This window comes from Balaenoptera physalus, assembly GCF_965194825.1.
Source record: "Balaenoptera physalus genome assembly, chromosome: 11".
NCBI lineage: Eukaryota > Metazoa > Chordata > Mammalia > Artiodactyla > Balaenopteridae > Balaenoptera > Balaenoptera physalus.
The window spans coordinates 73,921,604-73,948,194 of NC_138896.1; the positions used below are offsets into that span (position 1 = coordinate 73,921,604).

The window sequence follows — 26,591 nt, forward strand, 5'->3', positions numbered from 1 at the left end:
CAGCAGGAGTACCCTTGGAAACACAGATCACAGACAGCTGGATGCTCATGGGAGGGGGCTGAGGCTGCTCAGGAAAGGCATCACTTGGGTGGGCTCATCAGGAAGTGAGATTGGCTCTGGATATGGAAGGTAAGGAGAGGAACAAGGTGTCCCCCAATATGGGGCCCCACCCAGAGCCAGCTGCTTTCTTCCTTCCAAAGAGGAACAGGGGGACTTCCCTGGTGGCCCAGTGGTTAAGAATCCACCTGCCAATACAGGGGACATGGGTTCGAGCCCTGGTCCGGGAAGATCCCACATGCCGCGGAACAACTAAGCCCATGCGCCACAACTACTGAGCCTGCGCTCTAGAGCCCACGAACCACAACTACTGAAGCCCATGTGCCTAGAGCCCGTGCTCTGCAACAAGAGAGGCCACCGCAATGAGAAACCTGCACACCACAACGAAGAGCAGCCCCTGCTCGCCACAACCAGAGAAAGCCCACGCGCAGCAGCTAAGACCCAACGCAGCCAAGAATAAATAAATCAATGAATCAGTCAAAGAGGAACCAGAGAGCATGCAGAGGGGAGCCAGGAGATCAGCGCCCTGCCCCTTCCATCAGAGCCAGCCTTCCTACCCCAGGTCCAGGCCAGTAGGTTGCTTGCCTGCTCTCAGCCCACCCCCTTTCGTGACCTCTCGTGACCCTGAGCTGTCCCCAGGGGCAAGGGGACCTGCTGGTAACATCCCAAGTGGTCTTAGAGGGTCTAAGGCTTGGCCATGCTTCTGGAGCCTCATGTGACTCTGGAGGTCCATGACCTGTGGGAGTGGTACAGGGCTGGGAGGAGAGTGACTGTCCCTCTTCACCTCTTGCTTTAGGAGACTCCCTCTGTCCATCCAATCTTCAACAGCCAAGGTCACCCTGAGAGACATGTGTTGGCGGGGGCAGGGGGCAGGTACTGGGAGGCAGCCTTCACTCCCTAGGGGCCATGTCCAACAGAGTTAACTTCATCTGCCACTTAATTACCTCCATGGGGCACTGCTTCCACCAGCCTGGTAGTGCCTGGCAGACACTCTTCAGTGCCCCTACTGTGGGCACAGGACACGCTACAAGGTCAGCAGGCCAAGGCAGTCCCCAGGGCGGGAGGGGAGCACCTTGACCTTCTTTCAACCTCCCTTGGCTGCCTGCACCCCCTTTCTTGTCCCCCCCCCCCAGCTCCCCTTCCAAACACCGCCTGCCAGGGTGTTGAAGGACTGCTTGGCACCCACTACAGCTGGCTGCAACCTAGCTCCCATGCCCCCAGCAACTTGGCCTGTCCTACCCACCAGCCTGCCCACCCACTCCCTGGAGTGGAGGCAAGGGGTCTGCCCTCCTCTGATAGGGTCTGCCCTGGCACCTGGGGCGGACTCTGGGTGTCTGCCTGCCAGGTGCATGCCACTTGTGCAGCGGTGTATGGTGGATGCCTGTCTGCCCAAGGCTTGGCCTGTCCCTGTCTGCCTCCCTGCTGTGGCCCCCGCTTGGGCTGGGAGGTGAAAGGGGGTGATTAGCTGCCTTGCGCCTGTTATTACATTGATGTATTATTTAGCTCCAGAGAGACGATGAATATTTGATCTTCTTGCACTGGCTGTGGGCAGTGGAGGAGGGAGGGACTGGGGTGAGGTGGCAGCTTCATTCTCTGCCTCAGCAGCCTTCGAGATTTAGGTGCTACCCTACCTTGCCTGGCCTCTTCTGCCCTGGGACACAGACCCAGGACTCTGGACTTCCTCCTGTGCAGACCTTGATGGAGCTGGAGGGTTGCCACTTCCCTGCCTTGGACTCCTTTGCCAGAAGTGTCCACATGTGCCCAGGGGCTGTCCTCATCCCAGCATGCTGGTCCCTGGCCTGAAGGGGCACCCCTGGGCTCCTTCCTCTGATCATTCCTAGCCTAGGAACTGGGAGAGGGAGGAGGCAGCTAGCTGGCAAGCAGGCAGGTTCCCATACCTGGGTCCCAAGAGAGCCATTTGGGTGGGTGGGAGGATTGAACTTAATGGGGCCAGGGAGAAATTATCCCCTTCCTTTGCTCCTTTCAGGCCTGTAGCCTCTGGGGCACCAATCATTATTTAAGGCAAGAAAGAGGGGCTGGAGTCCTGCCCCAGGGTCAGAGGGAACCACCTATAATTCAGGGAGTAGTCCTGGCTCACTCTTGAATACCTCCACTCTGGGAGCCATGACTGAGGCCCCAGCAAGAAGAGGGCCCTGGGCCAGCAACCTGGCACTTACAGGGCTCATCTCACCTCTGTCAGTAGGTCCCAGAGGTAATCTTGGGGCCGAGGAGGCTGAGGGAGCAGATCCCACCCCACCCCACCCCACCCCTCACCCTGGGCTCCAGCTGAGGTTCAGTGAAAGTTCCAGGCCAAGTCCCAAATGCCAAGCAGTCCCCAGCTGTGCCGGGCTCGGGGCTCAATCACCATGGAGACAGGATCTGAGGAAGCTGGCCCACCCGTCACTTTCTGTGATGTTTGATAGCCGCCCCCTTCCCTCTCACACAGGAAGGGAGGCATATCCACCTTCTCCCAATCTGGATTCCTACGCACAGTAGGCCTGAGCTCTTTGCTCCTCCTTGCCACCCCCAACTGCTGTCAGTGCCTCTGACCTGAGGAGGTGAATTGAGGGGCTGCTCCTGAACAGGGCAGATGAACCTGCCCTGGAGGACGTGTTGGGGGTGGGAGGAGCAGGCTGGGAGAGATCTCAGGGCTCTCCAGCCACTTGCAGAGTGCTCCCATGGTCCCTTCTGCTGCTTTGTGGCTCAGGAGCCACTAGTGGTTGGGGATGGGTAAGGACTCCTCTGGGGTGACCCAGGCATAGAGGAAGGAAGTCCTTAAAATGCTTCGTCCCAACACCCTCCTCCCGTGTAATTGGTCGAGGATTTCTCAGGACTTCTCCATCCCACTCCTGCCCCAGCCTCCTCCTCAAACTGGGGCTCAGTGTGGGCCAGAGGCAGGGATATGGCTGCCCCTTGGGGAGCCCTGCATGGGGGAGGGACACAGGAGAGCAGTCCTCCTGGTCAATTCTGCTGTCCTCAGGCCTTATGGGCAGTGTTCTGGCCTTGGAGAAACCTCTCTCCAAACCTGAAATGGGGGATGGAGGAGGGGACACTACTTAAATCTCTTTGTCCTACCCTCAGCTCCTCAGGTTGGGGCTGAATGGTCCCTAATGGACTGTCGGGGGCTGGGGGGCAGCAGGCTTTGTGGGAGTGCAGGGAGCTGAGGCTAATTCAGCGTAGGGAGAGGAGTATACAGCAGGCTGTCCTCCTCCCTCCCTCCCTGTTCTCTCCCTCTGCTCTGCCAGTGCAGCTCAAGTCAGGGCAGAGGGCAGCTGGAATGAGCCTCTTGAGCCAGGGGCAGCTTTATTATTCATGAGCACACTGTGTATGCTGAGTTGCTGGGCTGGTGGGAGAGCCTCAGTCCTCTCCCTGGAGGAGGGGGTGGGGTCCGTAGCTAACCTGTGCTCCCTCTTCCTCCAGGAACTGACACGATGAGTGACACGAGTTCTGTAAGCCTGGAGGTGGGTCCTGGCAGCCGGGAGACTTCAGCTGCCACACTGTCCCTTGGGGTGAGCAGCCGTGGCTGGGATGATGGTGACACCCGCAGTGAGCACAGCTACAGCGAGTCAGGTGCCAGTGGCTCCTCCTTTGAGGAGCTGGACCTGGAGGGCGAGGGACCCCTGGGGGAGCCAAGGGTCAGCCCTGAGGCTGAACCCCTGGGGGTTGCCAAGTGGCCCCGGGAGCCCAGTACCCCTGAGAAGGGCGAGGAGTAACCCGCAGCCTGCACATTCCTGTGGTGCAGTTGCTAAGGAACTGAGCAGCCTCTTCAGTCCTCTTCTTCCTCCACCTCCCGGGCTCAGGCTGGGGCCAGGGGTCTCAAGCGGACCTGACTTCTACTGCCCTGGGCCTCTGGCTAAGCCTTCTCCTCACTGCCCTTTCAGCTCCCAGAGCCAAAGGAGCTGGGACTGTTGTCGGCACCCAGCCCCCAGGCCTGCCACCCCTGTTACATCTTTTTTTCAGATTCACATTGGAGTTTCCAGGACCCAGAATAAAGCAAATGCTTTTCTTTGTTTCACCTGGATTTGTACTGTGCATTTGTTTGTTCCACCTTGGGGAACCCAGAGTGGGCAGGAGCACCCCCAACCTGAGGAGAGGAAGGAACTTGGCCAGGTACCCTGGGGTGGGGTGGGGTAGGGGGCATTGGAGGCCTTTCACTCCCTGTTCTTTGGCCCCACTTGACAGCTGCCCCTCCATTGCAGCAGCCCCAGAGGCTCCCCCAGGCTGCTGGAGAGCAGGCAGATCAGGACAAGGGGTGTGAAAGCTGAGCATGGGGTGCCCTCTGGGGCTCAGGAGTGGGGCGCTCACAGCCTGCCTCAGTCTGCTTCCAAGGGATGCCTTTGTGTCTGTGGCTAGAGTGTGCCTGTGCTGACACTGTTATCTGTCCAGCCGGTGAGGACATCCCCGCTGTGCCTGCCAGTGGCTGTGTATCTGCGTGTGTGCATGCGAACACACGCATGCCTTTGGTCTTTTATGTGTAACCATGGATGGGTTGGGTCATGGTGGTCCTGGGTGAGGCTTTGCCCAAATGGGCATCAGGATGTGATTGTGGCTGGGCGTGGCTGTATTTGTGTGGATGGCTATGTGACTCTGCACATGTTGCTGTGCTTAGTGTCTAACTTTGGTTGTATCATAGGGGTGTGAGGCTGGCTATCTGGGAGCATCACTCGGGGGGCTTTGTCCATATACAGCTGTCTGTGTGTAGTTATGTGTCTGTGTACAACTATGTTTGGCGGGATGTGTTCATGTGTAAAGCTGTGTGTTTTTCTGTGTCCATATGTAAAGCTATAGGTCTTTGCAGCTGTGTGTCCATGAGTATAGCTATATATGTGTGGACATGTTCACCTGTACAGCTACGTATATGTGTCCATGTGTACAGCTGTGTGTCCACGTGTAGAGCTATGAATTACGGCTGTGTCTGTGTGTACAGCTGTGTGTGCAGTTGTGTGTTTATGTGTACTGCTATGTGTGTGGCTGTGTCCACATGTACAGCTCTGCATGTAAGGCTGGGTGTGTGTTTGTGCATAGCTGGGATTGGTGGCTGCATAGCTGGGTGTGTAACTGCATGTCCATGTGCTGTGGCGGGACCATGCAGCTCACTTGCTGCCGGCCATATAATGGCCACTTGGGCTTGTGCTGTGTTTAAAGCCCCTTGTCTTTTGTGAGGCTGCCTTGGTGAGTGGGCTGGGACTGCTGTGCAGCTCCTCTCACCTCAGAACCCTGCTACTGTCAGCCCCTCTGCTCCAGGGGCCCAGCCCATCACTCACCTATCCCACGGAGCAGTTGCTCTGAGACAGCGGAGAGGGTGGGAACAGCAGGAGCTGGAAGACAGCATGTCTGTCTCTCCAGCCTTGTCTGACAGCTCTTAACCCTCATCCTGCAGCCACCTTGCCTCACATTAGTGATGGAGTTTGTTTGTGTTTGATGTCTTGGTCTGTTGTACAGCTGTGCTCTTTCCAGAGCAGTGGAGCGTCCAGTTTCTGTGTCCGGGGAAAAAGCCTGTCCTTCCTTGGTGGCAACCCCCTGCTCCCCAACCCCCAACGCCAAGCCCACATGTAGGTGTGTGTACCAGAGGGACCTGGGATTAGCATGTGCTCGTTGGCATGCGTCTGAGCTAGCCTTACCTCTACTGACACCTGTGGAAGAAAGGGCAGCACCAGGGGAACGTGTAGAGATGCTGTGCCCCTTAGTACATGTTAGTGTGTGCGTTGTGGCTCTGGGGCTAAATCTGGGTGCAGCCCCCCTCTCCAAATCCCTCAGTACAGTGTGGCGATGCAGATTATCCACCACCCCTACCCAGGGGTATCCTTCCCCACTCTGCTGCAGGAGGGAAGAAGACTCAAGAATATCTTCTCAGAGCTGTCCTCCCTCTGCTGGGGCTCCAGCTCCCGCTCCCTCCTACGCAGCAGCCAGTTTCAGGAGCCTCTTCCCCAGCCCCCTCCCTCCCAGATCCCCCTGCCAGCCCCAGCCTGTCCCTCAGGGTTGACCCTGAGTCCCTGGTCCTGCAACCCCACCCCCCACCCCAGATTGGTATCTCTTTGCCATTAATGCCCTTTGCACATGAGAGTGGAGATTAGTGGAGGGGTGGGGGGAGGTCAGGGCTGGATGTGTGGGGGGTGTAGTGGCTTTAAAGGTCATCTGCAGGAAGGAAGATAATGTCCCATCCTCCTCTGATCCTTCTCCCTCCCCCCCACTCCATCTCTTCCTTCTAGTGACTCAGGCCCCAGCTCGCACTTGGGGCTGAAGACACGTTCCCCCACCCCAGGCCTGGCATGTGGATGGAACTGCAGTTCATGGATAGGGAGAATCAGTGTGAGGACAGGGATGCAGCAGGCTAAGCGCTCCACCTATCTCCTACGTGCCCCTTTACCTATCGCCCAGTGGACCCCACTACCCTAGGGCCAGCCCTCCCGCTCTCGTAGATGGGAACCCATAGCACTGTGCGCACCTCCCGGGGCTCAGTGACCTTCCCAGCCCAGTGCCTCATGCCCGCTGCTCTCTGGGACGCAGTCTGACTTGGGGCGGAGGGGGCCAAGAGGCACCTGCTCCAGCACAGGGCGGGAGAGCCCGAGGATTCAGCACCACGCGGCGGACAGCGCCGAGCCGGTGCGCCTGAAGAGGGGAGCGTTGGAGGAGTCTGGAGGGAGGCGGAGGCCCGGTTGGGCTCGGGAGATCGGGAATGGGGAGGAATGGAGGAGGGGCTGAGGGCGGGCCGGGGCCGGGGGCGGGGCGGGCCGCGATTGAAAGCTGCAGGTTGAGCGGGCGGGCAGAGAGCGCAGAGCTGCCGAGCCAGCCAGCGAGCGAGCGAGCGCGCTAGCGGGAGCTGGAACCCCGCGCCCCCGGCTCCTCTCCGTTTTTCTCCGCACCAGAGCCGGGCGCGCAAGGTAGGGTAAGCCTGGTGGTGCCGCGGCCGCCACCGACCTTATCGATCCTGACCCCACGTCCTGGGGTCCCACGGGCCCTCGAGTTCTGGGGCTCCTGGGGCTGGGACTGGCCAGGGCGTCCAGACAACGCTTGCCAGGAGCTCCGGGAAGCGGGAAGACAGCCCTAGGCGTCCCGCCTTTCCTCCCCAAAGAACGCACGCCCTGCATCTCGATCCCTCGTTCTTCCTGCTCCTCCGTCCTTTGGTCAGTCTTTCTGTCTGTGCCTCTGTCTTTGTCTCAGCCTCTCAGGCTCCATCGCTCCCTCCCTGAATTTTGTGGCCCAGGCCCCCAGGTTGCCCCCTTCTAGGGTTCTCTCTCCCTTCAGGGTTCTGTCCCTTGTTGGAGCTTTGGTCCCAGCCACCCCTGTGGGAGTATCGTGGTCTTGACCAGTTTGGGCCTCAGCCCCCATCTGGGTCCGTGTCCCCATCTGTGTTGGTCTTCATGCTTACCTCTCTCTCCTGTTTGCCTGCTTGAGCTGCTTCTTTTTGGGTATGCACAGGATCGCAGTTCTTCTGGCCTAGCCTCAGTGGCAGATTAACCCTGGGGAGCTGAGGGGGCAAAGTGAAGAGCCCCAGTCTCTGTGGCCAGGATATGGGGTCCTTCAACTAGTTCTGCCCTTCTTCAGGCTCAGTTTCCCTCTGCTAGCCTTCCCAAGCCTGTGTGATTGTGAGAGCCTGTGTGGGATGGGTGTCTGGGAGGGCAGCTGGGGCACAAATATAGGGTGCAGAGTGGAAGAGGGAGGCAGGGTCTCTGAGGGCCAGGGCCAGGATGGACAGGGCCCTGAGACCAAGGATGGGGAGACTGGAGATGGTGACTTTCTCTGCTTGGTTCTGAGCTGAAGAGAAAACGAAAGCAAAAAGTCCCAAACGGCAGTCTACACAGTGCTAGGGTGTCCAAAATCACACCTTGAGCCCTGTTTTGAGATTTTGACCAGATGGACTGCCCACCCCCACCCCTGACACACACATACACTCACATCTACTTTCCCTGTTGACTTCAGGACCTGTGGTCACTTCGGTGTCCCTCCCTAGGGCCAGCCTCTCTACCTTGCTATCTAACTTCCAAAGCCTAGAGTCTATTACTTCCCCAGTCAGGGGGCGTTGGGGATGGCTTTTTAAGAACGAGAGGCTGGGAACCTTGGGTGCTCACCTGGGCTTCAGTTTCCCTAGAGGTTGGAGACTAACTACCCTTTAGAGACTCTTCCTTCCCTCTTCCCTGGTGGGTTCTCAGCCAGCAATGGCTCCTCTCTGGAAATCCAAGGCTCAGGATAGGGACTGGACTCCCAAGTTTGTAACTGTGACCTTCTGCTGCAAAGCTGTTGACTTTGGAGTCCCGGGAGGTTTGTGCAGGGTGTTGGACATTCTTCTGGGTCTTCTGTTTTCTGTTTGAGCCTCTACTCTCTGTAATCCTCCATCTCTGCTAAATTTGGGATGAGCCCAGAGCCCATCTCCAGCCCCAGATCTGGGCAGGGCTGAGAGACAGGCCAAAGGAGTGTCCCAGGAGTTTCTCATCCTAGTTAGGGGCACCACCTCTCCCTGGCTCCTCAGTTCCTGGGAAAGGAGTTTGCGGGAGGCAGAGTCAGAAGGGGTAGCCACTCTCAGGTTCCACTGTTCCCTACCTGTTTGTCTGTCTGTCTGTCTGTCTCTCTCTCTCTCTCTGCAGGAGCTGGGTCCCTCCTCATCCTTTTCCTGTCTGTCCTTTCCTGGTCTATTTACACCTCTCTTTGCCTTTGCTGCTTCTGCCCTCACCCCCTGGAGGCCCAGGTCTGCTGGACCCATCCATCCCCTTTGGGGCCATGGGATCACTGCTTGGGTTCCTGGCTCTGCTGCTGCTGTGGGGCGCTGTGGCTGAGGGCCCAGCCAAGAAGGTGCTGACCCTGGAGGGGGACCTGATTCTGGGTGGGCTGTTTCCGGTACACCAGAAGGGCGGCCCAGCAGAGGAGTGTGGTCCTGTCAATGAACATCGTGGCATCCAGCGCCTGGAGGCCATGCTTTTTGCACTGGATCATATCAACCATGACCCGAGCCTGCTGCCGGGCGTGCGCCTGGGTGCGCACATACTCGACAGTTGCTCCAAGGACACACATGCCCTGGAGCAGGCACTTGACTTCGTTCGTGCATCACTCAGCCATGGTGCCGATGGCTCACGCCACGTTTGCCCCGATGGTTCTTATGCCACCCATGGTGATGCTCCCACTGCCATCACTGGTGTCATTGGCGGCTCCTACAGCGATGTCTCCATCCAGGTACATGGGGGCTGTTTAAGTGGGGGCTGGGGAGGGAGGCCAGAGGTGGGGACCTGGAATTCCTGCTGAGCAGGGGCTCTGGGCTACCATGCATTAGAAGAGGGACTAGAAGCTTCCTTTGAGTAGCTTTTTACAGAATACTAAGAAAGTGCCCCTGCGGCAAAATGGGAGTAGAATTTTAGAGACTGTGCAAGGAAAGCATCCCACTTCCAACACATACACACATGCACACACACGTCTGATGTTATACAGCCCTAAGAAACTTAATAGGCGTTTTGTGTCAGAACTCTAGTTTTGAATCCTGGCTCTCCCACTTACTGTGTGACTCTGGACATTATTTCTCTCTTCTGTGCCTCAGTTTCATCCTTATAAAATGGGACTCATAATACTTACCACTCTTAGGGGTGTGGTGGAAATTTAATGAGGTAATACATGCAAAGCATGAATCGGGGCCTGGCAGATCGTAATGGCATAATCAACATTAGCTACTATTGTTATTAAGCCATTTCATAGATGAGGAAACTGAGGCTTGGAGAGAGGCAAGACACAAGTCCAGGTGCTCACAAAGTGGAGACGTGAACCTAGGGCTCTCAGCCAAGGACTTCCGGGACTGTCAGATCATCTCTCTTTGGATTGGAAAGGGGTGGAAGATAGAAGCCAAGAGCAAACCAGAGAAGAGAAACAGGGGTTGGGGGCCCAGAAGGAAGAGAAGCAGGATGTGTGTGGAGGTGAGGAGGAGGGTACCCAAGGGTCTTCAGTGGGTGTAGGATTTGAAGGGGTGGGAAGGAGAGGGAACCAGGTCCTCCCTCCTCCTGTTCTCCCACAAGGGGTCAGCAGAGGGTACGGGGTCAGCTAATGTCCCTTGCCACACCTGGCTGCTTTAGCCCAGGTGGGATCCTCCCTGTCCCTGACTGGGTTCCTCCTCTTGCTTGGACCCTTACCTTCCTGGTGCCTGACATAGGCTGCTGGAAGGTGAGGCCAGAGCTGGGACTGGGGTTGGGAGTTGCAAGGAGGGCCTTGTCTGGGGCCTCAGCTTCCTTTAGGAGGCTAGCAGAGGGCATTGCCATCAGAAGCAGGGCCAGGACCCCTGACCTGGAAGGCTTGTTTAGGAGAAAGGAAGCAGGAGTCTAAACCATGAAGGCAGCTTCTGTCCTGGGGTTGGGGAGGCCTGCTCATACCCCTATTGCAGGGAATGAATCACCGGTCCTGCTAGTCCCAGCTACTGGAAGTGGCCAGCAGTAGCTTGGACAGGTGTGGCTGTACCAGCACCTACATCTGCAGCCCTGGGGTGGGGGCAAGGATGGGTAGGCAGCCTCCCACCTGCTGATGTCTGCAGGGGCCTCTGGGGTGCTTTCCCAGCACCTGCTCTTCACAATTCTCTTCAGGGCTCCACGTATTCATCTCCAGGAGCCCAATTACCTCTCTCCAACCCCAAGTTGCCTGCCTCCTGCAGCAGGGCCCACACCTCAACATCAGTCTGCTTTTTCCTTGTCTGGGTCAAAGCAGAGCTCAGTCCTTTATCCATAGGCTGCACCTGCCTGTTAATGATTCCTCCTTATTCTGGTCCCTTCTCTCTTGCCAAAACCCCTATCATCTTCCAGGCATTGTGGCTTCACATATATCATTTTTATCTGCTCATCAACCTTGTAAGGCAGGAATGAGAAACTGAGGCTCAGGGAGGTTTGCTAACTTGCCCAGGGGCACAGAGTTAGAAAGTACAGGGAAGGCATTGACACTGTCAGAGTAAAAACCTGTGTCCCACTTGCAAATACAGGACCTAACTCCCGCTTGTGGAACCTGGGCCATGCCCTGCTCTCACCTACCCACCATCCCACCTGGTCCTTGGCTGGACCCCACTCTTAGGGGCAGGTCCCAGGGATCTGGGTGTGGGAGATCGGCTGCCAGGCAGGCAGTGTTAGGCAGGACGCCTTGTTTATTTCTGGCTCAGGCATCCAGTGGAGACCAACTCTTGGGCTTTCAGGGCTATGGAGCCCTCAAATCTGGGTCATCCTGGGGGAGTCTTTTCCTTCTTTCTCCATCATCCCATCAGAATTGACTCCGGGGTAGAGAGCTTAAGAGCCCTGAGCGTCCCACTTGCCATCTAGGGCCTCCTTTTCCCTGTGCAGCCAGTGGCCAACCTCTCTCCACCCAGGACTTGGGCCTTCCCTTAGCTCTCTCTTTTTGTTACTGCCATGAGTCTGAAGGGAGACAGCAAAGGGGTTCAGGTGTGGCTCAGGACCCTGGTGCCTTGGCCCTGGGTCTTTCTCAGCCCTTGGGAAGGGATAGAAAACTCCCTGCCACCAGGGGGAAGACACATCAAGACAAGATACAGGTCTTTTGGGAGAGGGAGACCTCAGGGCCAACCACATGGGCACTTGTTCCCAAGGTCCGATAGCTGTGGGGGCACATCTGTCTCCAGCATTTGACTTGGTCTCTATCTTCGCCCTCTCTACCCCTCCCCCAGGTGGCCAACCTCCTGCGGCTATTTCAGATCCCTCAGATCAGCTATGCATCCACCAGTGCCAAGCTGAGTGACAAGTCCCGCTATGACTACTTTGCCCGCACGGTGCCCCCTGACTTCTTCCAAGCCAAAGCCATGGCTGAGATTCTCCGCTTCTTCAACTGGACCTACGTGTCCACTGTGGCATCCGAGGGCGACTATGGCGAGACAGGCATCGAAGCCTTTGAGCTAGAGGCCCGTGCCCGCAACATCTGTGTGGCCACCTCGGAGAAGGTGGGCCGTGCTATGAGCCGCACAGCCTTCGAGGGCGTGGTGCGAGCCCTGCTGCAGAAACCCAGTGCCCGCGTGGCTGTCCTGTTCACCCGTTCCGAGGATGCCCGTGAGCTCCTCGCTGCCACCCAGCGTCTCAATGCCAGCTTCACCTGGGTGGCCAGCGATGGCTGGGGGGCCCTGGAGAGCGTGGTGGCAGGTAGTGAGGGCGCTGCTGAAGGTGCCATCACCATAGAGCTGGCTTCCTACCCCATCAGCGACTTTGCCTCCTACTTCCGGAGCCTGGACCCGTGGAATAACAGCCGGAACCCCTGGTTCCGCGAGTTCTGGGAGCAGAGGTTCCGCTGCAGCTTCCGGCAGAGAGACTGTGCAGCCCACTCCCTGCAGGCTGTGCCCTTTGAGCAAGAGTCCAAGATCATGTTTGTGGTCAATGCGGTGTATGCCATGGCCCACGCACTGCACAACATGCATCGTGCCCTCTGCCCCAACACCACCCGCCTCTGTGATGCAATGCGGCCTGTCAACGGGCGCCGCCTCTACAAAGACTTCGTGCTCAACGTCAAATTCGATGGTAATGGTGCTGGCCAGTGTCCACCAGGCAGCTTGCCCTCGGAGGGTGAAAGGGAACAGGCCCTCAGGTTCTAGTACATGGCTAAGAAAACATAGCCCATAGCAAATAAGGGCATTACCCAAGGGGCTGGTGTCAGAGCCAGGACAAGGACAGCTAGGCAGAGAGGACTCCAACAGGAGCCAGGACTAAGGTTCCACTTTCTGAGTTCCTTCCAGAGAGTAGACGTCTGGCCTGGTCCTTCACTGTGAGGATCTCTGGTTCCTGCTTGGGCCTTGCCCTTTATCTCCTGTCTCTTTATCATGCAGGGAGTAGGGATCAGGAGACCTCAAGCCTATTGTCAGGCAGCAAAATACCAGTGAGAGTCAGAAGAAAGCTGCATCAGGATGACACTCTATTTTCCAGGAAAATTTCTCTCCCTGATCTTGGTTTTCCACTCAAGGTGGCCACAGTCTCTTCAAACCAAAAGTTATTTTAATAGGAGTTCCAGCTTCAAGAAAAATAAATGCCTCAGAATCATCGTTGTGCTTCAGGAAGAATCACTGTGGGAACAGTGAGAGAGGGTGCCAGGGCTGACAAAGCTTGGAGTACTGGACCAGGATCAAGAGGAATAGTAATTCCAATAAGACTGACATTCAGAGTTATGGGAGAATCAGAGTGGGGGTTAGTGTTGCATTTGGGTCTGATTGGGTTGACATTAGAACAAGGCTAAATTTAGCCCACTGGGCTAAGTGGAATTTACGGTAGGGCTCAAGTTGGATTTTGAGGACTTTTTTGGGTAGAAAGGGTAGGGGCTGCGGGGGACCTGCATTCAACACCAGGCTGCACCATTCACCACGGGGCCTTAAGTACATGATCTGCTAACTTGAACACCATTTCTCACTGGGACCTGGGATGACAGGGGTACCTGCCTTCTGAGCCTGGCTGAGAGATGTGAGGTTCACAGGGGAATGGGGATGGGGAGTAGAGTGATTTGTGAGCTGCCTGCCAAGCATATTCTGGTGAACATTGGTGGTCCCAGGTGACCACTGAGGTTGGGATTCAGCTTGCACTGGGATCCGTGTTAGGATTGCCCAGGGCTGGAGCTGGGGATGTCATTGATGGGATTAAAAGTAGGACCAGGACTAGACCTAAGGTCGAGTTTAGCCTTAGGGGGTCTCCATGGTAGGTTTGGGGAAAGGGCTGTGGTGTGTGTTGGGATAAAGTTGGGGTCTGGGGTCTGGGTTGGAAGGTCTAAGGCTGGGTTTTGGGAGTCATGGTTGGGGATTGGTGTGGGCATTAGGTTTGTGGAGGTGCCTGGATTTTAAGGTTGGGGTTCTATTTGGGGCTTAGGGTTGGGGTTTGTTGTAGCCACTCATTTAGAAAAATGGCTGGGGTTAGGCTGGCTTTAGTGCTGGGATGAGGATCAAAAGGATGAGGACTGACCTAAGCTTTGGGGTTTGAGTTCTATGTTAGGGTTGAGGTCACATCAGGATGACCCACCAATCCAACCCTCTCTTCCTTCCCTCCCCAACCCTAGCCCCCTTCCGCCCAGCTGACACCCACAGTGAGGTCCGCTTCGACCGCTTTGGGGACGGTATTGGTCGCTACAATATCTTCACCTATCTGCGGGCAGGCAGTGGGCGCTATCGCTACCAGAAGGTGGGCTACTGGGCAGAAGGCCTGACCCTGGACACCAGCCTCATCCCATGGGCCTCCCTCTCAGCCGGGCCCCTGCCCGCCTCTCGCTGCAGTGAGCCCTGCCTCCAGAATGAGGTGAAAAGCATGCAGCCGGGGGAGGTCTGCTGCTGGCTCTGCATCCCTTGCCAGCCCTACGAGTACCGGCTGGATGAGTTCACCTGTGCTGACTGTGGCCTGGGCTACTGGCCCAATGCCAGCCTGACTGGCTGCTTTGAGCTGCCCCAGGAGTACATCCGCTGGGGCGATGCCTGGGCCGTGGGACCTGTCACCATCGCCTGCCTAGGCGCCCTGGTCACCCTCTTTGTACTGGGTGTCTTCGTGCGGCACAATGCCACCCCGGTGGTCAAGGCCTCTGGCCGGGAGCTCTGCTACATCCTGCTGGGTGGTGTCTTCCTCTGCTACTGCATGACCTTCGTCTTCATTGCCAAGCCGTCCACAGTGGTGTGCACCTTACGGCGCCTCGGTTTGGGCACTGCCTTCTCCATCTGCTACTCGGCCCTGCTCACCAAGACCAACCGCATTGCGCGCATCTTCGGTGGGGCCCGGGAGGGAGCGCAGCGGCCACGCTTCATCAGCCCTGCCTCGCAGGTGGCCATCTGTCTGGCCCTTATCTCGGGCCAGCTGCTCATCGTGGCTGCCTGGCTGGTGGTGGAGGCACCAGGCACGGGCAAGGAGACAGCCCCTGAGCGGCGGGAGGTAGTGACATTGCGCTGCAACCACCGCGATGCAAGCATGCTGGGCTCGCTGGCCTACAATGTGCTCCTCATTGCGCTCTGCACACTCTATGCCTTCAAGACCCGCAAGTGCCCTGAAAACTTCAATGAGGCCAAGTTCATCGGCTTCACCATGTACACCACCTGCATCATCTGGCTGGCCTTCCTGCCCATCTTCTATGTCACCTCCAGTGACTACCGGGTGAGCTACCTGCTCCAGGGTGGGCTGAGGCTGGGGGGGTGGGGGGCAGGGTGGAGTGGGACACAGGACCTTCTATTTCCTGATATCTCATTTAATCTTCTGGTAACTCTGAGGCTCCAACAGGTTAAATCCTCACCCAGGAGCACACAGCTTGTGGTGGCCCAGTTAGGAGTGGACCCCAGGGGAAGGTGGGAAGGCTGAGTGGGGCCTGGGGAAATGGCCATGGAGGTGGAGGAATTAGAGCTGAGAAGAGATTTCAGGACTCAGATGTTATCTCCTAACCTGGGTGGAGGTGGAGGTGCCGAAATATGTCCAAATGAGCAGAGGCTCTACCCTGCTCCACTGAGGGGTTGGCTGCAGAAGGGCAGCCCTGGTCTCTGCTCTTGTGGAGCTCCGGGCTAGCAGGGTGATTGACCAAAGAGCTGCTGACTGGTTTAGGTTGACAAAAGGCCCCAGTGAGAATACAGAAGAGGGAGGTGTGTGTGTGGTGGTGGTGGTGGTGGTGTGTGTATGAGTGTGTAGGAAGTCAGAGAGGGCTTTTTGGAAGACGGGTCCTTGAACTGGACTCTGCAGCACAGGCAGGTGGGAATAGGTAGGGTGGAGGAGGTGGGGAGGGCAGCCAATACGGAAGCTGATTGGAGCAGAGGGTCTGCATTGCCCTCCCCCTCACCTGGAGTTGAGGTGGTGGGGTGTACATGGTGGAAAGGTAGGCAGAGGTGAGAGTGAAGCAGGAATGGGAATGGCAGGGCTATTAAACCAGCAGCCCCAGAGGGTACAATGCTTTGATGCCCCTTGGAGCTGTGCAGTGTGGCGTGGTGCCCCCAGAGCTGTGTGACTCTGGGGTTGAGAGATGAAACCAGGGAGGTCAGGAAAGGTGAAGCAAAGAGGGGGAGGAGATCTGGGGTGTAGGGTTCAGGAAGGTCAAAGCAGGTGAAAACTGTACCCCAGTTGGTGGCTTCCTAGCAAAATTCCAACTGGCACTGAGTGCTCAACGGGTCTCCTCAGCTTCAAGGGGCAATGGCTGCTTCAGATGGAGTGGTCAGGGCAGGCCTCCCCAAGGAGGTGACAGGTGAGCTGAGCTCTGAACAATCAGAGGATAATCTTGGGTAATCCTCACAACTCTGGAGTAAATTCTGTGGCTCTCCCCATTTTACAGATGAAGAAATGGAGACTCAGGGAGGTTCAATTCCTTGCCTAAGGTCGCTCAGCTTGGGAGTATAGAGCAGGGTCTGAGCTGACAATTTTAACAATGAAAGGAACAGGAAAATCGAGGCAAGAGCCCCTGCAAAAGCCCTTTCCCTCAGGACAGAGGTATGGTGGGCATTGCCGGTGATCAGGGACGGCTGGGCTTGGCTGCTCTTGCACCTGCTGGGCCACCAGCCTGGGCAGTGGAGGCCAGAGCTGGGGAGGGAATCTGCTCTGACTCAGCCTGCATTTGCATATGATTTGCATTTGCATGCCAATCATAGGTGGCTAAGGACTTACCTGGCATGTACACACACAGTACCCACACACACATGCGCGCACACACGTATCCCTACACTCACACACGTGCACATACCAGCACACCTGGCAAACATCCACATCTTCCCACACATCCATATACATGCATCCTATACTTGCACACACAACTGCACACTCTCACCACCCCCTACATACACACCCCCCGTACAGATATTCATGCCCTTACATGCATGCACTCCATACCTGCACCCCTACACACACCCGCACACACACACATGCCTGCACACGCACTCCCACATGCACCCTGCATGTTCACCCCCACAGCTAGAACTCTGGTCGTCCTGGAAGACAGTGCACTGGGGCTGATGCTGGGACTGTGCCCAACCTTCCTAAAAATTCTTTGGAGCTTGGCAGATGGACCAAGGTCCAGTGTTGGATGCTTACGGTCTCCCCTGCTCCTTACCCCACCTCCTGGGCAGGGTTCCTGGGTCCAGGCCCAGGCCTGTGGGACAGACTCATCCTTGACCTCTCCCGTCACAGGTGCAGACCACCACCATGTGCGTGTCGGTCAGCCTCAGCGGCTCTGTGGTGCTCGGCTGTCTCTTCGCGCCCAAGCTGCACATCATCCTGTTCCAGCCACAGAAGAATGTGGTTAGCCACCGCGCACCCACCAGCCGCTTCAGCAGTGCAGCTGCCAGAGCCGGCTCCAGCCTCGGCCCAGGTCAGCGTCCATCTATTTCTAAGACCCCTCTCCACCTGTGCCCCCTCTCCCCACCTTAGTTCCTCATCATGGGGGCAACTCCCTGGGTTGCTGAGATTCCTTGGCTGGGGGTAAAGTGCCCCCTAGATGAGGCTGGACAGGAGAGGGTGGGGGGGGTGATGGTGAGCTGCTCTCCGCAGCCCTGCTTCCCCGCTGCCTGCCTTACTGTATAAGGGACCTTGGGACTGGCCCCAACCTCCAGCTTCCTTTCCCTAGGGTCTGGCTCCCAGTTTGTCCCCACTGTCTGCAACGGCCGCGAGGTGGTGGACTCAACAACATCATCGCTTTGAGGATCCCCACACTCCTGCCCCGACACGGCTGCTCCCCAGAAGCCGGTGCAGACCCGTGTCCAGGGCCAGGAGGAAGATAGCTGGAGCACTGCAATAATGCCAACCCCATGCCCACCCCCAGCGCCACTTACCAACCTATTCACTCCAACCCTTCAGAGTCAGAAGTCAGGGTCCTTGGTCTGGGAGCCTCTATAACGACCACCAACTGCCCTTGAAGCTGTGTCCCCTCCTTGCCTGGCCCAGGACTTGGAAGGGAGCAAGCCAAGGTCCACTCTGCACTGGAACCGGCTGGCTGAGGACTGAAGGCCCCAATCCCCAATCAGCAAAGGTGCTTCCAGCCCTGCCCCTCCCTCCTTCTAGAACCTTTTAAATTTTTTATATAAGTTATTCTGGGATGGGGAGGGGGGTCAAAATGGGGGCTGTCGCTCCCCCTGCACAGTAGTTTGTCCTGTGGTTTATTTTGTATTATCTGTAAATAAAGTGTCTTTATTAAAAAAAAAATCACTCTTTGCCTCTGATCCAGGGAGGCCCCTCACCCCCACCACAGCCTCTCAACCTTCATTTTGCTAGTATTTGTTCACTCTGCTCTGTGCCTATGCTAGGAGGATCTGGTGGCCACAAGACAGACACAGTCCCGCCTGGTGGAGACACAGAAAATGAATAAGCCATCCTTCCTTGAAAGGAGCTGCTACAGACAGGCCAAGTCACTACTGGGGTGAGGATGGGAGATTTAAATGGACACAAGCTCACCTGGCAGTCTGGGGGAGGACGTGGACGATGTGGGTGATGGAGCAGGCGAGGCAGCTGACTGTGACCTTGGGAACTGTGGGCTTTTCCATTGTCTGCCCTGCCTGGCACTTGGAGGAGCCTTTGGTCAGCTCAGAGCCAGGCTGAGCGTTTGGGGTGGAGGGAGCCAAGAGGAGGCACAGGCTGGAGCATCGCCTGTTCACGTGGCGCGAACAAAGCCAGGAAGAGGGCGTGAGGAGGGAGGAGGTGAGGTAGGGAGGGCAGTTGGAGAGACCATCTGCTGTCGGACCCGGTGAGAGGTGGGAGAAGGGGGCCTTTTTCCCATCCCTGGAGGCGCTCGCCCCGCCGTGGGATTGTGGAGCCCGGCGCCCTCCAGCAGCCCCCGCGTTTGCAGTCTGGGACTCACCAGCAGAGGGCGCCCAGGCACAGGCTCGGACACGACTCAGCCAAGCAACCGCTGCCCTCCTGTGGCCTAGCGGGCAGTGGGCACCCAGCTACAACAGGAGCAGAGGAACCTGACTTTTTGGGCAAGGCCCCAGACTGCGGTATCTTAGAGGGACGAGGTCCTGCACTGGGAGACGGGCAGACCAGGGACATTTGTTTTTTGTTTTTTAAATTTATTTTTACTTTGGCAGCGCCGGGTCTTAGTTACGGCACGTGGGCTCTTCTTTGTGGCATGCAGGATCTTTTAGTTGCGGCATGCACGTGGGATCTAGTTCCCACCGAGCCCCCTGCATTGGAAGCGCGGAGTCTTACCCACTGGACCACCAGGGAAGTCCCGACATTTGTTATTTTTAAGTGAATTCATTTGCATCTATAGTCTGGTAAGGCTGTGGAAATTTGGGTTAACAATTTAAGAAATGAAAACAGAAAACTGAAAAAAGAAAATTGCAAGAGTGGCTTTTCCTCTCCAGCCAATATTTGGGGTGTAGGGATGCCAAATAAAATACAGAATGCCCAGTCAAGTTTGAATGTCATATGAACAATGGAAACCTTTTTGGTATAAGTATATCTCATGCGATGTTTGGGACATAGTTACACTAAACATTTTTACTGTTTATGTGACATTCCAACTTAACTGGGCAGCCTGTATTTTCATTTGCTCATTTTGGCAACACTACTGGGGTGTCTCTGCCCCAGATCCCTGCCCTGCATGACCCAGGCCTGGGTGCAGCCCCTAGTGACCAGGCATCAGGGCGCTGCGCCCCATGGGACCTGTGGTGCTGTTCCCTGCTTCCAGTGTGGCCTTTTCTGGGTCTTCATGCTAAACTGGATCCAAGGAACATTTGCCCACCCTCCCAGGCCCTGGGCAGGCCAAGACAGGGCTCTGCAACTGAGCAATTCTGCAACTCCTCTTGCAACTGAAAAGCAACCCTCCTTCGCATGGCTCAAGTGTATTTTCCTTAAAATGTAATAATAAGTTTTAAAAGGTAGTAATTAACATGGTTCACAGCTAAAAAGGTACAAAGTGTATTCAGTGAAGACTCTCCTTCTATCCCTGCCACCCATCCAAGGAGAGGGCCCAGAGGCCTGAGAGCTGGGGAGGAGGGCAGGAGGTGGGTGAAGACTTCCTAAAGGTCAGTCCTCAAGTCTGTGGACCACATCCCTTTCCCCCCTCCCTCGCCATCCCCACTCCCCGACAGTGTTGAAGGTGGAGAATCTCTTGTCCTTCACTCCTTAGCTCTCAGTCCTTATCACACATTACTAAGACCAAGCCCCCAGTTCTCCTCCCAATCCTGAGTGTTCTGGGTTTATGTCCCTGCTCTTTTCTCCAATGCCACATTCATGTCCACAAAGCCCTGAAAGGGATGGGGGCTCAGAGGTCCCTGCCCTTTCCGGATGTTACTGGAGAGTAGGTTCTTGTCTCATGGCAGAAAGAATTCGAAGACGAGACAGGGAGGTCAAGAAAGCAAAGCCAGGATTTACTTAAGCAACAGAACGCTCTGAGAGCAAGCAGGCTCAAGTGAGTAGCTGGGCTGAGCTTCTTTGGCAAGCCAGTTATGTGGGGTATAGAAATGAAGGAACGGAATATTCATTGGGGAGGATTCCCTGGTTTTCATCCCAGCTCCACATTCCCGAGGGGAGGAGGGATTTTTGTCCTTTAGTCTTGATCAGAAGTGTCATGGTGTCGGTGCATGATGGGAACTTCTTATCTGCAAGGCTAATTTTATTGTAATGAGAGCATAATGAGCAAAATGTTACCTTCAGACTCCAGAGAGTCACGCCTTTTCCCACCTTTCTTTGCCTGGCTTCAGGACACTTATCACCCCAAATGTGTGGTTTCCTGTCAGTCCGGAAGTTCCTGCTTTTCTTTGTCTGCCCAAGGACCCCCACTGTTTACAAGATGTATGGTTTCCTGCCATTTGGCCTGTGTCTGCCTTTCTCTGTTCACATCTAGCTATCTACCTGCTCTAACATTCCCCCTTCAAGGACTCTGGACCCTTAAAGTCTTTCAAGGGGCAAAGGGTTGATGGTCCATCTCCTGTAACTGCTTCAAGCTGAGCATGGGTGTTGTCCCTACCTATGGGTCCAGGTCTCCTTGCTATCTGTCAGAGATAGGGGTTTGGGGGTTGTTTACAGTGGCGGATATGGAGAGTGGGGAGTAGGAGGCAGCATGCTTATCCAGTGGATGTTGATAGTCCTCATCTTCAAGTGGGATGGTTTGAAATCGCTGACGTATCATCATTTGAAGCTGGAGTTTTCTGAAGCTGTGGGATCTTTTCCCTTGGCACCTCAGGTTTCGATATAGCAGCTAACAGGGAGAAACTGGAGTATATCTGAGTGTATTCATTATATTAAACATTAGTCCGGAATATTGTCCAATCCCTCTGCTGGCCTTCTCTTGTGTATTGTTAACTGTTATTATGCTTTTATTGTGAGTTTTAGATTTATTTATTCCAGTCACTAGGTTCTTCCGCCAGATAGTGACGCTCCCCACATATTAGATATTGGCAGTCTGGTTGGTGTCTGTCACCTAACTGTGATTACTAAACATTAGAGTGTGATTGTAGTATGTTTCATTAAGCCATCGTAATTCTTGTCTCCAGATGCTAATACCAGTAAAACAGAGGCTAACTTTGTCTAAAAGCTGAAATACCCTTCCCTCTGATTTGGAGGAGGGTGTCTGTTCCAGAGAGTTTGGCCTCCAATTGGTTCCTGCCCCAGTCCTTCCTTCCTTACTGCACTGGGTGATAAATGAGAACCCAAAATATCTTGCTGTTAGCCCCATCAAGTCCCTCAAGGAGGTAGGGAGTCCTAAAAGATGTAGGTCCTCTGGGGAGGTACAGCTGTGGGGGCAGATCCAACAGTCAGAAGAGTTAGTAACTTTAGCAATGGCATTCATGGTGTCGGATAGCGGATGTTTGTAAGCTGGAGCTGTGACTATGTGAATAACAAGGGACTTCCCTGGTGGTGCAGTGGATAAGACTCTGGGCTCCCAATGCAGGGGGCCCGGGTTTGATCCTGATCAGGGAACTAGATCCCACATGCATGCCGCAACTAAGAGTTCACATGCCACAACTGAGGAGCCCACCTGCCACAACTAAGACCCGGTGAAACCAAATAAATAAATATTAAAAAAAAAAAGTGACGCTGGGTCTGTCAGACCTCATGGTTGGAAGTTGCTAGAAAGATGTGAGGGGATGTTTTTTTAAAAAAAAAAGGAGGACCATTAGGATGGGTGTGGTTAAAGGAGACATGACTTCATGAGAAGCAAAAGAGCAGAGATGCAGGGAGTTTACTGGAAAGGGAGAGTATTGACACCTGGAAGGGAAGCCATTAGCCTCCTTTAAGGTGATTTTTTAAAGGAGTGACAAACTTTGTTTTCCCTGGGATTCCCTGATTCGAGACCTGTGGATCTATAGGTTTTTTTGTTTGTTTTTAATTTGGGGGGAATATTTGGGGCTGGACTGTCCATAATGCATAATCCAGCCAAAAGTAGGCCTTGCTTTTGGTTTTCAGGGAGAGTAAGAGTTGCCCCCAAGGCTGAGAGAAAATCCCTTCCCAGTAAATGGACTGGGTTATTTAGGCATGAAAAGAAACTTGTGAGTTATACGGGTCTTTCCCTGGGTGCAAGTGAGAGGGGTGGTGAAATGTTTTAGCTTAGGCATTCCTTCTACCCCAACAATAGAGCAGGTTTCAAGGGCAAGGGGCCCAGTGTGAGAAGTCAGGACAGAATACGCGGCTCCCGTGTTCACTAGAAACTGGACAAGCTTACCTGCCACATCAGTGGTCACCCGCGGTTCCTCCCATGTGATGACTGTCTTCTAGGAAGCCTTGGGAGGTCCCAGATCCCATCAATCAACCACTGCCATGACTGGCATGGGGGAATTTCCTCACTCCCTTCAGAGCTGGGGGCATTTCCTTCTCCAGTGGCCCATCTTCTTACAGATTGGGCATGGCGTCTGGGTAGAGGTTGGGACCTGTTTCCTGGCCATTCCTTGCTCCAGTGTTTGGAGCTCCCACAGGTAAAACAGGCTCCCTTTCCTGGCAGGGGTCTTCTGAGAGTACTTTTGGGGTGACCAGGAGGTGGATTAGATCTTGTCATGACAACTGCCAAAAGCCTGGCTTGCCATTTCTTTTTTTTTTTTAAAGATGGATTTTTTTTTTAATTGTTACTTTTATTTATTTATGGCTGCGTTGGGTCTTTGTTGCTGCACATGGGCTTTCTCTAGTTGTGGCGAGTGGGGGCTACTCTTCGTTGTGGTGCGCGGACTTCTCATTGCGATGGCTTCTCTTTGTTGCGGAGCATGGGCTCTAGGCTTGCAGGCTTCAGTATTTGCGGCACGTGGGCTCAGTAGTTGTGGCACACGGGCTTAGTTGCTCCGTGGCATGTGGGATCTTCCCAGACCAGAACTCGAACCCGCGTTCCCTGCATTGGCAGATGGATTCTTAACCACTGTGCCACCAGGGAATTCCCTGGCTTGCCATTTCTTAAGTCATGCTGTTCCTTCTTTTCTTCCTCTATTAAAGACACTGAAAACCCTGTATCAACAAGAAGGTTGAGAGGGGTTTGGGGCCCCATGGCAAGCTTTGAAGCTTCCGACAGATGTCAGGGGCTGATTGCCTAGTGAAGTGGGTTGCAAACACAATGTGTCCCTCAAAAGTGTTTGGGTCTACATTCGTATACTTTCTGAGGGCAACTGCCAATTGGGCCTGAAATAGGGCTGGATTTCCATCTTGGCCTTGGGTGATCTCTTTAACCTTATAGTTAACAGATTTAATTATGCATCCCTTCAATGAGGCAAAGGCTCATGTGGCCCCCTCTAGTGATACCAAGCTGGCCTGGCTGATAGTCCCAATTGGGATCCATTAGGGGCACTGCTGTCATGCCCACAGGGTATTGATGAGGTTGGGCAACGTGTAATCCATCAGCATATGTTTGATGCTGTGCCCAAATACAGGTCTTTTTCTCAGTGGTGCAGCAGTGGGAAAGAACAATATTTAGGTCCTTCCAGGTAAAGTCAGGGGAGAGAGTCAGTCCCTGGAATTCTTGGGTGAACCGGCTAGAGTCCTCCCAGAATCCACCCAAAGGAGTGCGGCACTGGTTGAGGTCAGACAAAGAAAAAGGAAGGTTGACTCTGGTAATTTCCTGAGGCCCACCTACTACTTCCTGAAGGGGGCAAAGAAGCTCTGGCTGTGCTTTTGGTACAGAAGGGTAAAGAGGTTTTTAGGTCGGGGGAGGGGCTGACGATGGTGAGTGTTGGGGCTAGGGTCTTCTTTTTTTTTTTTTAATTAATTAATTTATTTTTGGCTGTGTTGGGTCTTCGTTTCTGTGCGAGGGCTTTCTCTAGTTGTGGCAAGCGGGGGCCACTCTTCATCGCGGTGCGTGGGCCTCTCACTATCGCGGCCTCTCTTGTTGCAGAACACAGGCTCCAGACGCGCAGGCTCAGTAGTTGTGGCTCACAGGCCTAGTTGCTCCACGGCATGTGGGATCCTCCCAGACCAGGGCTCGAACCCGTGTCCCCTGCATTGGCAGGCAGATTCTCAACCACTGGGCCACCAGGGAAGCCCCGGGGCTAGGGTCTTCTGCCTGGGGGCTTGGGTTCCTCCAGGAATGCCAATAGAGAGGGCTTTTGTGTAGCCTGAAGGGGTCCCAGCCAGCAAGGTTCCCTTACATAGGACTTGCATAGCTCCGGGTTTTCTCTTAGGGTCATAAAAGCCTGAACATAAGGAACTTCTGTCCATCTTCCCTGCCTTCTGCAAAAGTGTCTAACTGTAGGATGGTATTATAGTTGAGGATTCCAATCTCTGACCAGGCCTGATGGTCCTCAAGTTTATATTGGTGTCAGGCTGTTTTACAAAAGAAAACGAGATTTCTTCGTTTTAAAGAATATAGAGGGACTTCCCTGGTGGTCCAGTGGTTGAAAATCCGCCTTCCAATGTGGGGGATGTGGGTTTGATCCCTGGTTGGGCAACTAGGCCCGAGTGCTGCAACTACTGAGCCCATGTGCTCCGACTAGAGAGCCCACGAGCTCTGGAGCCAGTGTGCTGCAGCTGGAGAGAAGCCCGTGCGCGCTGGGAGAGATTATGCATGCTGCAGCAAGGATTCCGCCTGCTGCAACTAAGACCGGAGGCAGCCTAATTAATTAATTAACTAATTAATTTTAAAAAAGAAAGTAATGTTAATTTCAAAAAAAAAATAACGTTTGCATTTAAGCAATTGATGTTGTCTGATACCGATATCATCTTCAATATTTGTAATAATAATAAAAGAAATCTAGAGAAAACTTGTTCCATTGACTCAGAATGATCCCAAGGGGTTAGGCCTTGGGGATGGAGGAGATGTTTCCCATTGTTCCTTCAGGGAGAGAGTGCTCCTGTAACAGAGAGGAGCACTAGCGTTAGGAGGTCCTGTGGGGTCTCCCTAAGACAGGATTGGTTCCAGAGGTCCCCGTTCACCTAGTCCCCTGGACCCTAGCCAAAATAGGGGTTATCTCCTCCCCCATATGGCGGTCCTGCTGGCCCCAGCGTCCTGAGGCCGTGTCCTAACCTGGCGTCCATGGCACCCTGGATGAGCAACCTTCCTGAAGGCTTCTCTGTAGCTTCTATGGCCAATGATTAATTCCTGTGTTCCAGGGTTTGCTCCCCTGGAACGGACATCCTCATAGTTCTAGGACGTATTTGGTCGGGGAACCACCCTTTCTCAAAAAGCGTGATAAGTTTCTGAAAACAGGCATTGGCTATTAAGGGAGGTGGTTTGTGAAAAAGCTTCTCTTTTCCCTTCCTTATTGTGGGCGGCGCCCCCATCGCCAGGCTGCCCTCCCCTCCCCGCCGCGGGCTCGCACCGGCAGGCGGCGGGCGGCGGGCGGCGGGCCGGGCAGGAAGGGGATACCGCGGCGCCAGGCGGAGGCACCCTGTCTGCACTTAAGCAGACGGAGAGTTCCGGAGCCTCCCAATCCCGCAACCCTGGTGAGCCAATGGCACCAGCAGACGCAGGTTACCTCTGGGGCACGTACGCCGGGGGCGTGGCCCCAAGGGCAACGCAGCCCCGCCCGAGCTCCCTTGCCTTTAAGGCGAGGCGGGGGCGGGGGCGGACCCCCGCTAAGAGGCAGCTCACTGAGGTGGTGCGCAACTAATGATGGCGGCCTGGGCGCGGTCCCACCACCGTGGGCCCTGACTGAGGGGCGCGGGACGGTTCCCCCCCTCCCAACACGCAGACCGCTTGTGGCACGAGGGAACTCGCGAAGGGACCGCGGCAAGACCACAGCACGAAGTCTCTTACAATCTGTTTAAGTAAGGCTACATTTTATATTTCCACACGGTTGTAGCTGATGACTGATAATTAAGTGGTGGATAAGGCAAACCCCTGAGGGCAAAGCTCCTGTAGTTGCGGTCTGTAGCTGCCTCTGAGAAGGGCTGGAAACTTTTCCTGACGTGCCCTGCGCAATGAGAAGTTCCAAGCGGGAGCGGCGAGGTTGGAAAATGTCTGGCAGAGTTCTTTCCCCCCATTTCCAGCGCAGTAAGGCGCGAAAGTAAGAGTGAGGTAGGGACGAAGAGAGGAGACAAGGATAGTGAGGCATAGATGCACCAGTAAATCTGTAAGGGAAGCCGGGGGTGGAGGTGGGGGCGGTGTTATCCTTTTAACTGTGCGCCTAAAACGTTGCGTGGAAGTTTCCTTGAGGTGGGTGGGCAGACCTATCGTCTCTCTAGTCCGGTCCACGACCCAGTCGTCGTCTGGAGGGAGATTTCTTGTGGTAAACTGCAGGTAGCCCT

The 26,591-nt window shown here is 55.1% G+C and overlaps 3 protein-coding genes across 12 annotated transcripts in view; all 3 read left to right on the plus strand.

The window, feature by feature from the left end:
• The window catches only part of TEX264 (testis expressed 264, ER-phagy receptor), a 29,819-nt gene extending 25,747 nt beyond the window's left edge, over window positions 1–4,072 (plus strand). For all 6 annotated transcript variants that reach the window (XM_082414904.1, XM_082414899.1, XM_082414903.1 and 3 more), the window contains one exon: window positions 3,478–4,072. In XM_082414904.1, coding sequence (XP_082271030.1) covers window positions 3,478–3,770 — 293 coding nt within the window. In that variant the 3' untranslated portion in view covers window positions 3,771–4,072. The remainder of the gene's footprint in view (window positions 1–3,477) is intronic.
• A 2,731-nt stretch (window positions 4,073–6,803) lies between these two features.
• GRM2 (glutamate metabotropic receptor 2) lies at window positions 6,804–18,522 on the plus strand. Of its 2 annotated transcripts, none has more exons than XM_082414897.1 (6): window positions 6,804–6,938; window positions 8,640–9,222; window positions 11,687–12,524; window positions 14,041–15,116; window positions 17,121–17,301; window positions 17,557–18,522. In XM_082414897.1, exons 2-6 carry the CDS (start codon window positions 8,773–8,775, stop codon window positions 17,628–17,630), a joined length of 2,619 nt encoding a protein of 872 aa, XP_082271023.1. In that variant the 5' UTR covers window positions 6,804–6,938; window positions 8,640–8,772; the 3' UTR covers window positions 17,631–18,522. The 2 variants fall into 2 exon arrangements, with proteins under 2 accessions (XP_082271023.1, XP_082271024.1); XM_082414898.1 differs by lacking the exon at window positions 6,804–6,938 and adding an exon at window positions 9,725–9,950 and having other exon boundaries at window positions 9,151–9,222.
• Window positions 18,523–25,758: 7,236 nt separating this feature from the next.
• The window catches only part of LOC309638472 (IQ domain-containing protein F2-like), a 144,134-nt gene continuing 143,301 nt past the window's right edge, over window positions 25,759–26,591 (plus strand). For 3 of the 4 annotated variants that reach the window (XR_014251129.1, XR_014251130.1, XM_082414553.1), the window contains exon 1: window positions 25,759–26,111. The gene's annotated coding sequence lies outside the window, so the exon portion shown is untranslated. The remainder of the gene's footprint in view (window positions 26,112–26,591) is intronic. The other variant, XR_014251131.1, reaches the window with a different exon arrangement.